General features: G+C 44.2%; 1 protein-coding gene across 2 annotated transcripts in view; it reads left to right on the top strand.

Annotated features, from left to right (window-relative positions):
- DST (dystonin) overlaps positions 1 to 14,538 on the top strand; it is a 436,076-nt gene that overhangs the window by 18,140 nt on the left and 403,398 nt on the right. For both annotated transcript variants that reach the window (XM_039528295.1, XM_039528296.1), the window contains exon 3: positions 2,987 to 3,175. In XM_039528295.1, the coding sequence (XP_039384229.1) occupies positions 2,987 to 3,175 (189 nt within the window). The remainder of the gene's footprint in view (positions 1 to 2,986; positions 3,176 to 14,538) is intronic.

Genomic DNA, 14,538 nt, shown 5'->3' on the forward strand with positions numbered 1-14,538 from the left:
ACCATCCTGTGCATTGAATGAGGCATGGGTAAGGGAAAACAAATAATATGTGATCATGTCATGAAAGACTATATCAGAATGTATAGGCACAAAGGGAGCAAATTAAGGTTGCATAGGGACCCGTAATTCTGGTCTGTGCTAACTTTGCTTGAATTTGCCATCTAAATAACATTTTTAACATAATTTTTATTGTCATTAACTTGGTTTAAAAAAAATAAAACTGAAAAAACAGAAATTACATCCTATGGAACTTTATTCACCACCCAGCCCTGCATGGGACAAAAGCAGGGTTGGAATCCAGGACCACAGTACAGACTTGCTGGTAGCAATGGTGTTATTTTCTACATGGGCCATCCATTACAGGGTGATGAAGCACACACACTGACAGTAGCTCACACAGCTGTTTTGTAGACATGAGAAGAATATTGGGAATTAGGAATTCTTGGTTTTATTTTGGGTTGTGAAATGGAACATGGTATTTTGGTTACAGATAGCACAGACAAGGATTTGACACATCCATTCTGAAAAGCAGTGTGACTAGGTGGATGGTATGATAAATTAGGGACCTGGGTTCTATTCCCAGGCTCAGTAAGAGCTGGGAACATACTCAGTGCTGTTGATGTGGTTTGGGTTGGAGCATGGTCAGTGTGATTTGCTTGTAGGAGCTTCATGATACTCGGAGCATGCTTAATGCAGTTGGCATGTAGGGATTGGGGTGGCAGCCTGGGTGGTATAGTTGGCCTGTGGGAATGAAGCTTCATAGGGTTGGAAGCATGTTCACAGATTTTCACAGCAAGCCTGTAATAAGCTTGTAGTGCGGCTTTGCCACGGTTCGTCCCTCAGCGGGGCTGTGGGGTATCCCACCGCCTCGCTCTAGCTCGCCGTCCGCTGGCTATGCGGTCGTCGGAAATAACGCACACTCGGTTAGGGGCTCAGGCCCTTGGAGCGGGGCTGAGTCGATAGTCAAATGGCGGCCCAGGCCCTAGGTCAGGGTGGGGCAGCCAGCAAACAGTCAGAGACTCGGGCCCTTAGGCAGGGGCCGAGTCAGCAGTTCAATAGCAGCCCAGGCCCTAGGTCAGGGTGGGGCAGCCAGCAAACAGTCAGAGACTCGGGCCCTTAGGCAGGGGCTGAGTCAGCAGTTCAATAGCAGCCCAGGCCCTAGGTCAGGGTGGGGCAGCCAGCAAACAGTCAGAGACTCAGGCCCTTAAGCAGGGGCTGAGTCAATAGTTCAATAGCAGGAGGTCCCAGCCTCTCCAGGCCAGGGAAAAGGGAGGAGTCTGCCACCCAAGCAGTGGGTGGCAGGGGGGACGCAGGCCCTCCCACTCCACTGCATCCCAGCCCAGGGCCCTAGCAGCGGCAAAGACTCGCTGCTGTCAGTGGGGATCCTGGCCGCAGCACACTAACATAGGTTCAGGCAGTGCTGCAGCCAGACGGGGGTCGGCTGCCCCCAGGCTACTTCCACACTCCCCCTCGTAGGGTACCTGGGTCGTGCTAGCGTCCTTGGCTGTCTCGAATACCATCGGTTCCTTGGGGTACGCAGGCTCGGCTCCTCCTCGGGGTAGCTGGCACGGGGCAGGCTCGGCTCCTCCTCGGGGTAGCTGGCACGGGGCAGGCTCGGCTCCTCCTCAGGGTAGCTAGGAAGGGGCAGGCTCGGCCAGCCCTCCTCGGGGTAGCAAGTACGGGGTAGGCTCGGCCAGTCCTCCTCGGGGTAGCGAGTAAGGGGTAGGCTTGGCTGGCCGGGTGTGAGCTCAGGCCGGCTGCGGGCTGCTGCTGTCTCCCAAGAGGGAACTCGGTCGCAGAAGTCTGGTCTCTGCGGCGACTGGTTCTCCACTGAGCTCTGCAGGTGAGCTTTTATACTTCCGGGTCTGCGCCGTGACCTCTGAGGGGCAAGCGCAGGACCCAGTGGCTCCGCCCATGTTGGTGTTAGGGGAGGTTCGTCCCTCAGCGGGGTTGTGGGGTATCCCACCGCCTCGCTACAAAGCTTTATTGAGCTTGTCAAACAACAATTTTAAGAGGCCCATAACTTGGCCAAATCTGGGTGGATTTGTGTGGTGACAGCATAAGACAGCCCCTTGACCTGAGGAATATTCTGCTGTCAAATTTAAAGTTCCTCCTCCGAACCCTGGAAGTGGTAGAGCTCTTAAAAGAAATGGTTAGCAAAAAATTGACATTGGCAAACTACCGATTTTTGACTGAACCATTTTTGATGGAATTCTCCAAAACAATTCAGCCTGAGGCAGAGATCAGGCATAGAAAATTTTAATCGTAATAGAGTTTGGCAAAGATACAAGCAACTGAAAACATAGGCTTATAATGAAAAATGTTAAGCAATCTTAATTAAAGATGTAACTACCAGGTCTGCCTATAATACTTATAATCAAGAGAGAGACAAAAAACCAAATGTGATGCTTAAACTACTTAACAATGTCTCTTTACTGCCGCATGCTAATTTTATAATTACAATATTTGTAAACTTTCATCCTCAGTGTGTTTTTCTCTCTAGTCTAGTGGTTCTCAAACTGGGGCTGCCGCCTTGTGTATGGGAAGCCCCTGGTGGGCCAGGCTGGGCCGGTTTGTTTACCCGTCGGGTCTGCAGATTCGGCTGATCGCGGCTCCCACTGGCCACGGTTCACCACTCCAGGCCAATGGGGGCTGCGGGAAGTGGCGTGGGACAAGGGATTTGCTGGGGGCTGCGGGAAGTGGCGCGGGACAAGGGATTTGCTGGCCGCCGCTTCCCGCAGCTCCCATTGGCCTGGAGCGGTGAACCGTGGCCAGTGGGAGTCACGATCGGCCGAACCTGCGGACCTGGCAGGTAAACAAACTGGCCCAGCCCACCAGGAGCTTTCCCTACATAAGCGGCGGCCCCAGTTTGAGAACCACTGCTCTAGTCCTAATAATTAATAACCTCTTCTATGTTATTTCTTTTTGTTATGTTGCTGCATTCTGAGAATTGTCAAACATTGCAATTGTCTTTTCTATGTCATAGGGTTTTAGACCAAGTCCTCGTCACGCTAGAAGACGTGTAGCACCTCGCCTTGAAGAAACACAGCCTCTAGCAGAAGTACATCACTTAAGTGAACAAGAAACTTCCATAAGGAAAAGAAAAATCAAGAAAAACAGCAGAGTTCAGCCAGAATTTTACCATTCTGTTCAAGTCACACCAACTCGAAAACCTGTGAGTATTCGACTCTTGTAATATAATAACACACAAAATGTCAGATTGAAGTGTGGAATATAATTTTATTTTGTGAGATGTGTATGGGCATTACTCTGTTTATCACTTCAGAAAAACCCCAAATCTCATGACCAATAACTGCACATATAAATTTGTTAGATTGTTTTTAATGTTGATACTTCACTGATTTTTTTTAACCCAGTTATGAAGGGCTTTATTTAGAATTTTTACTTTTACTCAAAAATTCAGTACTGAAATCATCCTAATGTAATTTTTGCATGTATTTTTTGACACACGACATATACTCTGATGAAATGCCTCACAGGATTAGACCTGTCAAAGATTCTAAGTACTGTGCTGAAATTTTGTTTGGTCTCAACACTAGGTACATTTGTACAAAGACAATTTAGAGGTCTCTTCAGCTCTATGCTATGGTTGCCACTTTTCTGTTATTCAAAATTTGGATCAAGCCCCACCTTTCTTCACTCTAAAGCCTGGCCTGCACACATTTTTTGTACCAGTATAACTATTTTGGTTAGGGGTGATTTTTTTTACTGAAATACTTACGCAGGTACAACTCCTAGTGTGGACATGATAGACAAGTATAAAGGATCCTTATATAGATATAGCTTATTTCCCTTCCTGTATGGGAATGAGCTGTACTGGTGTAAGCACCTTTACAAGAATATGATAGCATCCCCAGTAGGGGGACTGTACTGCTTTAACTTGACTGGTATTGTTAAAGCAGTACAACTTTGGTTTGTAGACAAGCCCTAATAAAGCTCCTGTCCTTGTTCCTCTTACTAAAATTGCATCCTCTAGAATAAGCTACATCCTTCTAACACAGAGCCAAGAATTAAGCACAGTAATCAGTGTGTGATCTTCTAGCAGATCTTAGTCCCTCCTTTCCTCTCCCTTTTATCTCCCAATTCTCTCTCTTATTCCCACTTGTTTCTCTTATCCCCCTACTAGTCTCTCCTTTCATATCATTTTAGTCCTCCTCTTCTCCACTGCCCTGTATTCCTTTTCCTCTACTTTCTATTTACCCTAGTCCTTTTTGCTCCGAACACCATCTTGTTCTCACTCTCCTATGTTGTACTCCCTTTGTTGATGGTCTCCCTTGATTTCCAGTCTGTTTCCCTTTGCCAGCTCTACTCTTCTCTTCCCCTGCTCTGTCCTCTTCTAGTCCTTTCTCCCCTTGTTCTCTGCCCTTCCTTCCTCCCTTCCTCCCTTCCCTCCCTCTCTTTCCTCTTTCATCTGCCCCCACTCCACTTTTCTCCCTCTTCCAGATTCCCCTTTCTGCTGCATCATTCTTTACCTCTTTCTAACCCGCATGGTATGCCTGTGGTGAAGGAGCACTTAACCATGGTGCTCCTATGTTTCTGGGACTATTGATTGACTGCCTCTGCTTGCCTGCATGGGGAGCAGAGCACCAGAGGTGCTGGAAGAGTGGACTAGCAATGTGGACTTGCATGAGCAGCAAGCTCATATTGCAAGAAAGAGTTTGCTATGCAAAGCCAGCAACACACCTTGGAGACCTGGGGACCAGACAAAGGGATACAACAAGGCAAAAATCCAGGTGGGGGGTACTCTTACCAAGCATCTTTGCCACCCATCTTATTTTAGTGGGTCTGTGCAATATTCCGTAAAACCAGCCATTATGACTTTAATACTGTAAATCCCAAATTTAGAGAACATTTCCCTAAGTGCTGTTATGGTTATAGGATTAATTTGATATTATTTTTGTAGCCTATGGCTAGTGCTGTGTCTTTGAATGGTCTCCAGTTCTACGTTTTCAGTAAGAACACATGATATAAACATAAATTAGCCCTTTAACTTTATTAAACTGCATATTCCAAGGAAAATGTAACTGACAAAATCAGCTTTTTCTCTTTCATCTTAAATTATGATGAAATTGTTAATAAGTTCCTAATGACATTATGAATAGGGTTGATGCCATGACATTGCATTGCAGCTTTGTGGTGTTTTATAGAATTCTAAAAATTACTTATGGAGATGGAAAGGCTTGTTATGCCATCCTGTCATGCATTTCCCTGTCAGTTTAGGATTGTTTCCTACAGTACATATTCTAATGCTTTGTTCAGTCTAGTTTTTATGTCTCAGATACTGATGCTTCTCCCATTTCTTTGTGGATAATATTCCACATTCTAATATAATACTGTCAGGAAGTTTTCTTGATCTTCAGCTTACATTTTTCTTTCTGTATTTTTTATCCTGTCGCTCCTAGTTATACCTACTTGTACTGCCCTTAAATAATTTTTCTGCCTTCTTAGTGTTCACACACTATAAATATTTGTAGACACTTGTCATGCCCCCTCTCCCCAGTCATCACTTGGACAGCTTATACATATTTACCGTTTTAATCTCTCCTCAAAAATGGTTTCCTTCAGCCCTCTGATCATTTTTATTGCTTTTTTTCTTAACTTCCTCTACTTTGTCAATATATTTCTGGCAATGAGGTGCCTTGTTATGTGCATTGCATTTCAAGTGTGCTCACGCCAGAACCATATAGAAAGAAATCACTGTAGAACCTTATAGAAAGAGATTACCTCCTTGTTCCATGATATTTCTGTGTATTCAGCCCTAAATTGGATTGGCCAGTTTTGCTGTCATATTTCAGTATATACTCAGGTGCATTGCTGTCCTCTGCCACCGATAGGATTCTTGCACTATTATTGCATTCCAGGTTTCTTTTTCTTGTTGTTGAAAATCAGTATTGTGCAAATCATTGTTTCCCATCACCAGATGTATTAACTTTCATTTTTCCAAGTCAAATCTTGTTTTTGCTGTTTCCTGCCCTGGGTCTAATCTCTTTAGGTTCACTTGGATTACTTCTCTCTTCTTGTTAGTAATCTCAGCACCTTCCAGTTTAGGCTGTGAACCTAACACTTATGAATATACTTAATTTTGCGACTGCAAGAAGTCCCACTGAAGGCAATTGGACTGCTCCCATGTGTAAAATTAATCATGTACAAGTATTTGCAGGATTAGTGCCCCTGCAAGGTCCATGCATATATTGTTTAGTCCTTCAAGATAAATAATGAAGATATATACATTTAAACCAAATACTGATGCCTGCAGTACCCAGATTCACAAATGGACTTAGGTGCCTAGCTGCCGTGTTAGGCATTTAAATCCCAGATTTAAGTGATGCTGGTATTCACAAAACCCCTGCTCAGCTTCTGGTGAATGCTGCAGGCACCTAATCTCACTCAGTGCCTAAATTTTCAGGATAAAAGATCCCTAGGTGCCTATGGTTCTGCATCTGAGCATACTCACTGCTCCCTCACTGTAGGTGTCCAGACACCTATCTCCCATCTAACCCTGGGGGAAGAGAGGCGTTCGTTCACCTAACTCACCTGCAGGGCTTGACCCACTAGGTGTGCTCAGAGCACGCCTACCTTCACACAAATCAGCTGGAGTGAGGGGGAAAGAATGACTCTATACTATAGTTTGGTGGTGAGCGCACTCGCCCAGGATGTGGGAGACCCAGGATGCAGTCCCCCAGTTCTAGTGGCTCTCTAATTATTTATCAAAAGTGAAATGCCTTCAACAGGAAAGATTGAAGGAGCCCCACATCAGAATATCCCACAACTCAGTAGTTAGGACACTCACTTGAGAGGTGGGAGACCCCTATTCAAATGCCTTCTCATTAGACAGATGAGGAATTGAACATGAGTATCCTGCATCTTTGGTAAGTACCCAAAACACTGGGCTAACGGTTATAAGGAATCAAATATCAGAGGGGTAGCCGTGTTAGTCTGGATCTGTAAAAAGCGACAAAGAGTCCTATGGCACCTTATAAACTAACAGATGTATTGGAGCATAAGCTTTCGTGGGTGAAAACCCACTTCGTCAGATGCATGTAGTGGAAATTTCCAGAGGCAGGTATAAATATGCAGGCGAGAATCAGTCTAGAGATAACGAGGTTAGCTCAGTCAGGGAGGATGAGGCCCTCTTCTAGCAGTTGAGGTGTGAACACCAAGGGAGGAGAAATTGCTTTTGTAGTTGGCTAGCCTGGTTATAAGGAATGTGTCCTCTTCCTCTGGCCTCTTGCAACAAATGCCTGAGTCCAAGAGAGGGTTCATAGCTGAAACTCCCAAGCAGAGAAAGGCACCTCCCTCCTGCCTGGATATAAGCATCGAACTCCCTGAGTGGGGCAGGGATTAGGAAACACCCCTCTCCTCCACATCTCCCCTGGGTGGCTCCTTGTGCAGCATGCTGGCTTTTGTGAATCCCACTCTTGGGTGCCTGTCTCCATTTGTAGTATAGGGAGTCTGAGCACCTAATTCAGGCTTTGTGAAGCTCAGTGATTTTCTAGGCACATAAGTTAGGTGTTGTGATACTCAGTGTCACGATTCCTAAGTCCTTTTGTGAATGTAGCTCCAGATAACCAACCTCCAACACAATGTTGTAATGTAACGTGGTTCTGTTCTGGTGTAAGATAAACAATAACTTTTGTGTCCAGTGTGATCCTTAATGGCATCAGAATTACCTTGTGGAGACATTCCCTATAGGTGGCCGTATTATCTAATGCAGGCTTTAAACCATGGAAAGCAAACATATATTTTACTGAAGAGGGCCTTTAGTGAGGTTTTGGACAGAAGGTAGAAATCTTGAAGAGAAGTGGGACCTTATTCTCAGGTAGTGTAAACTGGTATAGCTCCTTGGAAGTCAACTGAGCTATGATAATTTACATCTCCTGAGAATATGGTCTGTGATAGACAAGTTTTTAAAATGTAGGTACCTAAGTAAGTGGCTTGATTTTCTGAGGGAATGAAGATCATGCAAGAAGATGCAAAAGCCTGGCTGCTATTGTGGATTTACTTCTCCTAGGGAGGTCTTTTCCCGGCTGCTTTGTTAGTGTTTTAAAATCTTTGTTTTTCAGTTACAAAGGGTTTTGTGAATCTTACCTACATTTGTAATGTTGGTATAACCCAGGGTTTCTCCAACTGGGGGTCAGGACCCCTCAGTGGGTCATGAGGTTATTAGATGGGGAGTCACAAGTTGTCAACCTCCACCCCAAACCCTGCTTTGCCGCCAGCATTTATAATGGTGTTAAATATATTTTAAAGTGTTTTCAATTTATAAGGGGGGTTGCACTCAGAGGCTTGCTATGTGAAAGAGGTCACCAGGACAAAAATTTGAGACCCACTTTAAAAAGTTGAGATTTGCTTCTTTGTTGGCATGGATCCAAGATAGTGTAGGTAGTGAAGAGATTTCATGGCTACTGTGCTATGGGGCCAGCTGGATGTGCAGGTCTCTTAAATCGTAGTTTCATCTACATCACCAAACACTTCCCCAGAGATGTATCTCTTGGCTTCTACAGGCAATGTGAAGTGCTTACAAGATGGCTGACTCACATAAACCTAATCAAGTAGTCACCAGGCTCATTTAAAATCTAAAAGCATTGAAACATAACACAAAAATGCATGCTAATATTTATGATAGCCGGATAATTACAAGATCAAATACTATACAAAGGATGCTACACAAATAACAGTGCAGGCAGTGATCCTCCAAACTCTTAGCCGTGTGCAGAAATTTACTGATGTGAAGAGCCCCATTGGGCATCAATGGGACTGCTCAGAATAGCAGAGTTATGTACGTGTTTAAGGATCATAGCCTAAAGCAAAGCTCACACCCGAAGGATTCTTGTGATACGGTAGGGATCCTGACAGCAAGGCTTACCTGTTTGTGGTGTCTGTAGAACCAAGAGCTATGCATGCACATCTTTATTCAGATATCCTAGGATTTTGTTTTTATGTGTAAATTCAAGAAAAAACATTTTGTAGATATTACATGAGGAAAAAAGTGTATGGAGTTTTTTAAACACATAGTTTGATGTCAAGAAATTTATAGAAGAGCTCAGTGTGTTAGTATACAACGGGCTTGTCTTTAATTTATTCACATATTGCAATCTTATTAAATTGTTGTAAAAGTTGGCACCTATCTGAATCTTTAGGCTCCCAAATACCTTTTGAAAATCTGGCCCCAAGTGCTTAATCCAAAGACTCCCCTTGACTTCAGTAGGCCAATTGGATCAGCCACTAAGACCTCCATGTACTTACTGAGAGACTTGTTATATCAGTTTTCTTAGGTTGTATTGTTTTTCACAACTAATGACTCCACACTCAAAATCTCCTCTCCTGACACTCTGTTTGACCCAAGACTTTTTTTTCCTGCTGCTCTGCCAACATCTGCAACCTCTTTCCTTGTTGCTTGTCCCCGACTTCCTCTCCAGCTGCTCTTTCCTCTCCACACTGGAGTTCATTTATTGCTACTCTATTTCTTTGCCATTCGTCCTGCTTTATACGTTGCCCCACATTATTTCATCTCCTATTCCTGGGCAGTTTTAATTTTTTGAAGATACTTATTTTTTTTTTACATGCACATGACTGTGGACTTTACTAATCCAGGAGTGTGGCAGTTTCTAGACATTGCTGTGTGATTTTTTTTTTAAAATAAAAAGAACTAAAACCTTAAGAACAGCAAAAGGTCACACTTTGATTTCAGGTTTAAAACTATCATTTATGGCTCCTTCCAGTATAACCATTCCATGGATGGGATGTCAAAGCCACAAAATATAATGAAATAATAATATGTTGTGTTATACAGCTAGGAGGTCAAATTCTGATCTCAATTCCATGAGTAATACATCTGGAGTAACTATTGACTCCTAATCACTTGGCTCTACTCTTCTAATGCAGGATACAAGTAACTCCCTTTGAGATCAGTGGAATTATCTACATCTTGTGGTAGGACAATCAGACTTTAGTGGAGTTACTCCTCATTTACAATGGCGGAACTGAAATCAGAATCTGACCCATATTGTCTTTCATGCATAATAGCCTTAGTTGATCCCACACTTGTGAATAACAGCGAGGAAGTATAAAAGAATATGTTTTGTCCTCAGGAATTAAACTGGTTCCTTAGTTTCCATTGCTGTCTTTATCAGTTTTCCTTCAGATTATGATCATGTATTTACTGAAAACGTGCTGAAATTTCCAATGAGAATTAACTGTGTGTGACCTACGATGCTGAAATAGGGCCAGGCTGTCTGGCCCAAACTTCCATCACTTTGAAGCTAATAATAACTAAGGGATTAAGGAGGCTGCAGTATGCTCTGCAGGGCATGACCTCGCACTTCCATCATTACTTTGTTCTGTCATAGGTACTTCAGTCTTCAAGAGAGAGTCGGGTGCATTTTGACCTCAGTTACGTTTCTATAAGTTATAGAGCAGTTTCATCTGAGTTACACAGCTTTGATATCACATCCCAAACAAAGTAATCATTTGCAGTTTTTAAACTGCTGATTATGTTATAGTTCAGGTTGCAACTTTGGCTGTGTACCCTGTCCTGCAGTTCAGACTTTAGGGGTGTGAATAGCAATGCTCACCAAAGATCTGTGCTGTAATTCCCCCACATGGATGCTACAGATGTGAACGAAATGGTTCCTAATTTGCATTAATGTAGACTGTGAACTAGGAACCTTTTAGTTCACAGCCACAGCATCCACACAGGGGTGTTATAGCAGAGTACTTTGGTGCATCCTGCTATTGACACCCCCATAGTCTGAACTGTGGGGCAATATAGACATAGCCTAAGTTTCTATTATAAACCTGATTTTTATCTCACACTCTCTAAAATCCACATTGAAAATCATATTGGTGTCAAAATTGGTAGCTTAGGTCTGGAGCTGTGGTAAAAATTTTCTACAAAATTAGATGCGACTGGAACAAGGTGCTCCTGAATTATGACTCCACAGAAATAGAGCTGTTAAACTCAGTTCCAAAAGACTTCTAATACAATTTTGCCACTTTGTAGTAATGATTTCTAACAATTGGGCTTTTGTGCTCGCTCAAAAATTAAACTATGCATTATGGATGGATAAAGTATTATGTCCTGATTTTCTCTGGATGTTGCTGTGATGGGGAGATGGAAGATAATTTGAAAGCCTTGTTGAGAGATGCAATTTTAACTCTGCATTTCCTGGATTCTTAAGGTTTTGTTTTGTTTTTTCTTTTTTTTTTTAACTCTAATGTTCTTAAAAGATAATAATATGCACTCAGACCACTGATATGTGCTTGCAATCTTAACATCATCTTGAAGTTTTTTGTTTTGGGGGGTATTATATTGATGCAGCAATGCAGCTATGCTGCTCTAGCGGTTAGTGAAGACACTAGCTACGGGACAGCTTCTCCCGGCAGCATAGGTACTCAGCCTCCCTAAGAGGTGGTAACTGTGTCAACAGGAGAAGCCCTCTCATCGGGGGTTAGGTCAGTATAACTACATCGCTCCATAGTTATACTGACATAAGTCTGTGGTTAGAACAGGGCTCAGATAAGGATCTGCATAGAAACAAATAGACTGCAATTCAAGAATAAGACAGAAATGATATTTGTTGGCAGTGGGAAGCATTTGCAACTGTAGGTGGAGATGGTACATGCACCATCTGTTTATGGTATGTGCCTGCCTTTTTGCAAAATGGTTCACAGCTTTGGGGTCCTATGAGATCTATCACTGATTCAGAATTTTTAGGTCCTTCCCCCATTCATATCAAAAGGATATTAATACGGAAACCTAATAACAGTAAATGAAATGACAGTGTCATTGTTAACTATGTTGCTGAGGATTTTAGCACAAACATCCCCCAGATGTTCCTATTCCACAATGCAAAACCACCTCCTACACTTTCCCAGGTGCTAAAAGCTCTGAACATTGTTTTACCCACCTGCAAAACCTACAGTTTCTCCCTGGCAGCTTCTATAATGTAGTTAGGCAATTTCAACACAACATTCTGCAAGTGCATTGAAAAACAGAGTATTTAGGGGCCGCATAAAATAAATTGAATTTGATATTGAATTAATTACCATAGATGACACTATTAATTATTCATTTTCAGATTTAATTTAATGACTTAATGACCTATTAAAAAAATAAGGCTGTTGCACAATATATAAAGGGTAAAAAAGAGAAAGCTGGAGGAAATACTGCGGGAAAGTAAATAAAGATATCAATTCTTCAGAAGAATACAAGAAACTTAGGAAAATAAATGGAATAAGGACTAAGAGCAACACAATGCCAAGTGTCGCAGTGGAAGGCCATGGAATAATAAGCTCCAGCAAAGAAAAAACGGAAATTCTGGCTGACATGTCAAAAAGTCAGTTATGCTGAGGATCGGAGGATAGAAATTAGGGAAAGGAAAAGAACATTCCTTAATGATAATTATGAGATGATGAAGAGGTGGAAGGAGGTTGTGGATCTTATTTTAAATGAACATTTTGGTATGAGCAAACTCCAAAGAGTGATAAGAAGCAAAAGCAGCATGCCAGCCCAGGATGAAATAATATTTGATATATGCAAACACCCAGGTGACAAAACCCTGAGGTCAATACTAGAATTATACAATAGCACAGGTGTCAGCAACCTCTGGCACTCGGCTTGCCAGGGTAAGCACCCTGGTGGGCTAGGCCAGTTTGTTTACCTGCCGCGTCCACAGGTTCGGCCGATTGCAGCTCCCAGTGGCTGCTGCTCCAGGCCAGTGGGGGCTGCAGGAAGCGGCACGGGCCGAGAGATGTGCTGGCCGCGGCTTCCCGCCGCCCCCATTGGCCTGGAGCGGCAAACCAGGGCCAGTGGGAGCCACGATCGGCAAAACTTGTGGATGTGGCAGGTAAACAAACTGGCCTAGCCCGCCAGGGTGCTTACCCTGGCAAGCCGCGTGCCAGAGGTTGCCGATCCCTGCAATAGCATATGGAGGAATGTGAGAATTACCTCGGGACTGGAAACCTGCAGTCATTGTTCCAGTGAGGAAACCAGGCAAGATGCTCTCTAAGCCTGAGCCATACAGCCCTCAAAGCACATTTAGGTAAAATCATGGAAAAAACTGGTGACAGAGAAATTAGTACAGGGATGGGCAAACTACGGCCCGTGGGCCACATCCGGCCCACCAACTGATTTGATCTGGCCCTTGAGCTCCTGCTGGGGAGCAGGATCTGGGGCTTGCAGTGCTCCAGCCAGGGAGCAGGGTCAGGAGGCGCTCCGTGCGGCTCCCAGAAGCAACAGCATGTTGCCCCTCCGGCTCTTACATGTAGGGGGAGCCAGGGAGCACTGCACGCTGCTCCCAACCCAAGCGCCACACCCCCAGCTCCCATTGGCGGGGAACTGTGGCCAATGGGAGCTGCAGGAGTGGCGCCTGCGGATGGGGCAGCACGCAGACCTGCCTGTCTGTGCCTCCACGTAGGAGCTGGAGAGGGGACATGCTGCTGCTTCTGGGAGTTGCTTGAGATAAGCGCCGCCTGGAAACTGCACCCCTGACCCCCTCCCAGGCCCAAACCCTCTGCCCCAGCCTTGATCCCTGTCCCACCCTCCGAACCCCTCAATCCCAGCCCAGGGCACCCTCCTCCACCCCAAATTCCAGCCCCACCTTAGAGCCCACACCCTCAGACGGAGCCATCAGCCCCCTCCCACACCCCAACCCCCCGCCCCAGCCCAGAGCCCCCTCCTGGACCTTGAACTCCTAATTTCTGGCACCACCCCAGAGTCCACACCCCCAGCCAGAGACTTGACCCCCTCCTGCACCCCAACCCCAATTTTGTGAGCATTCATGGCCCACCATACAATTCCCATACCCTGATGTGTCCCTCGGGCCAAAATGTTGGCCCATCCCTGGATTAGTAGCACACTCAGTAGGCTCAAAGATAGAACACAAAGTGGATTTTGAAGAGGTTGGAGTGTGACTGACCACACTGTATGAATAGAGACAAAAGCACAAAAAAGCTTGAGAACCAAAGAGTACATGATAGTAACCTTCCTGGACATAGAAAAAGCTTAAGGGGGACAATTTATATCAAGTGGCAACCACGGGTACTGTAGGAAGAATGTACAGATGGATAAGGGATTTCCTAAGTGAAAGAACTATACAAGTCTGGGTACGGAAGGCCTTTTCCACTGTATATTCCATTACAAATGGAACTCATAGGAGAGTGTCATTAGCCCAACCTCTGTTAACATCATGAATAATCATCTTTCAAAGAAGATGAGTGCAGGAATAGGCTTCACATTATTTGCTGATGACTGTGACATATGCACCTGTGACAGGGTGGGATGATAACACTAAGCTAATATATACTGATTGTTGGGAATTCAGTGAAGACTGGATAGGACAAAATCTCAAAGTTCCTCATGTAAAGAAATGGATAAAGGTTCTCGATGAAAAGAGAGGCTTTAAAGAGGCCAAAATGTATAGCTATGGGAAAAACTCTATCGCTGGAAAACCATCCCCCTTGAGACAGACATGGAATTATATAATAAAATAAACAAGAGGAGAAGAATGATAAATA

Source organism: Mauremys reevesii, linkage group 3 (assembly GCF_016161935.1).
Source record: "Mauremys reevesii isolate NIE-2019 linkage group 3, ASM1616193v1, whole genome shotgun sequence".
NCBI lineage: Eukaryota > Metazoa > Chordata > Testudines > Geoemydidae > Mauremys > Mauremys reevesii.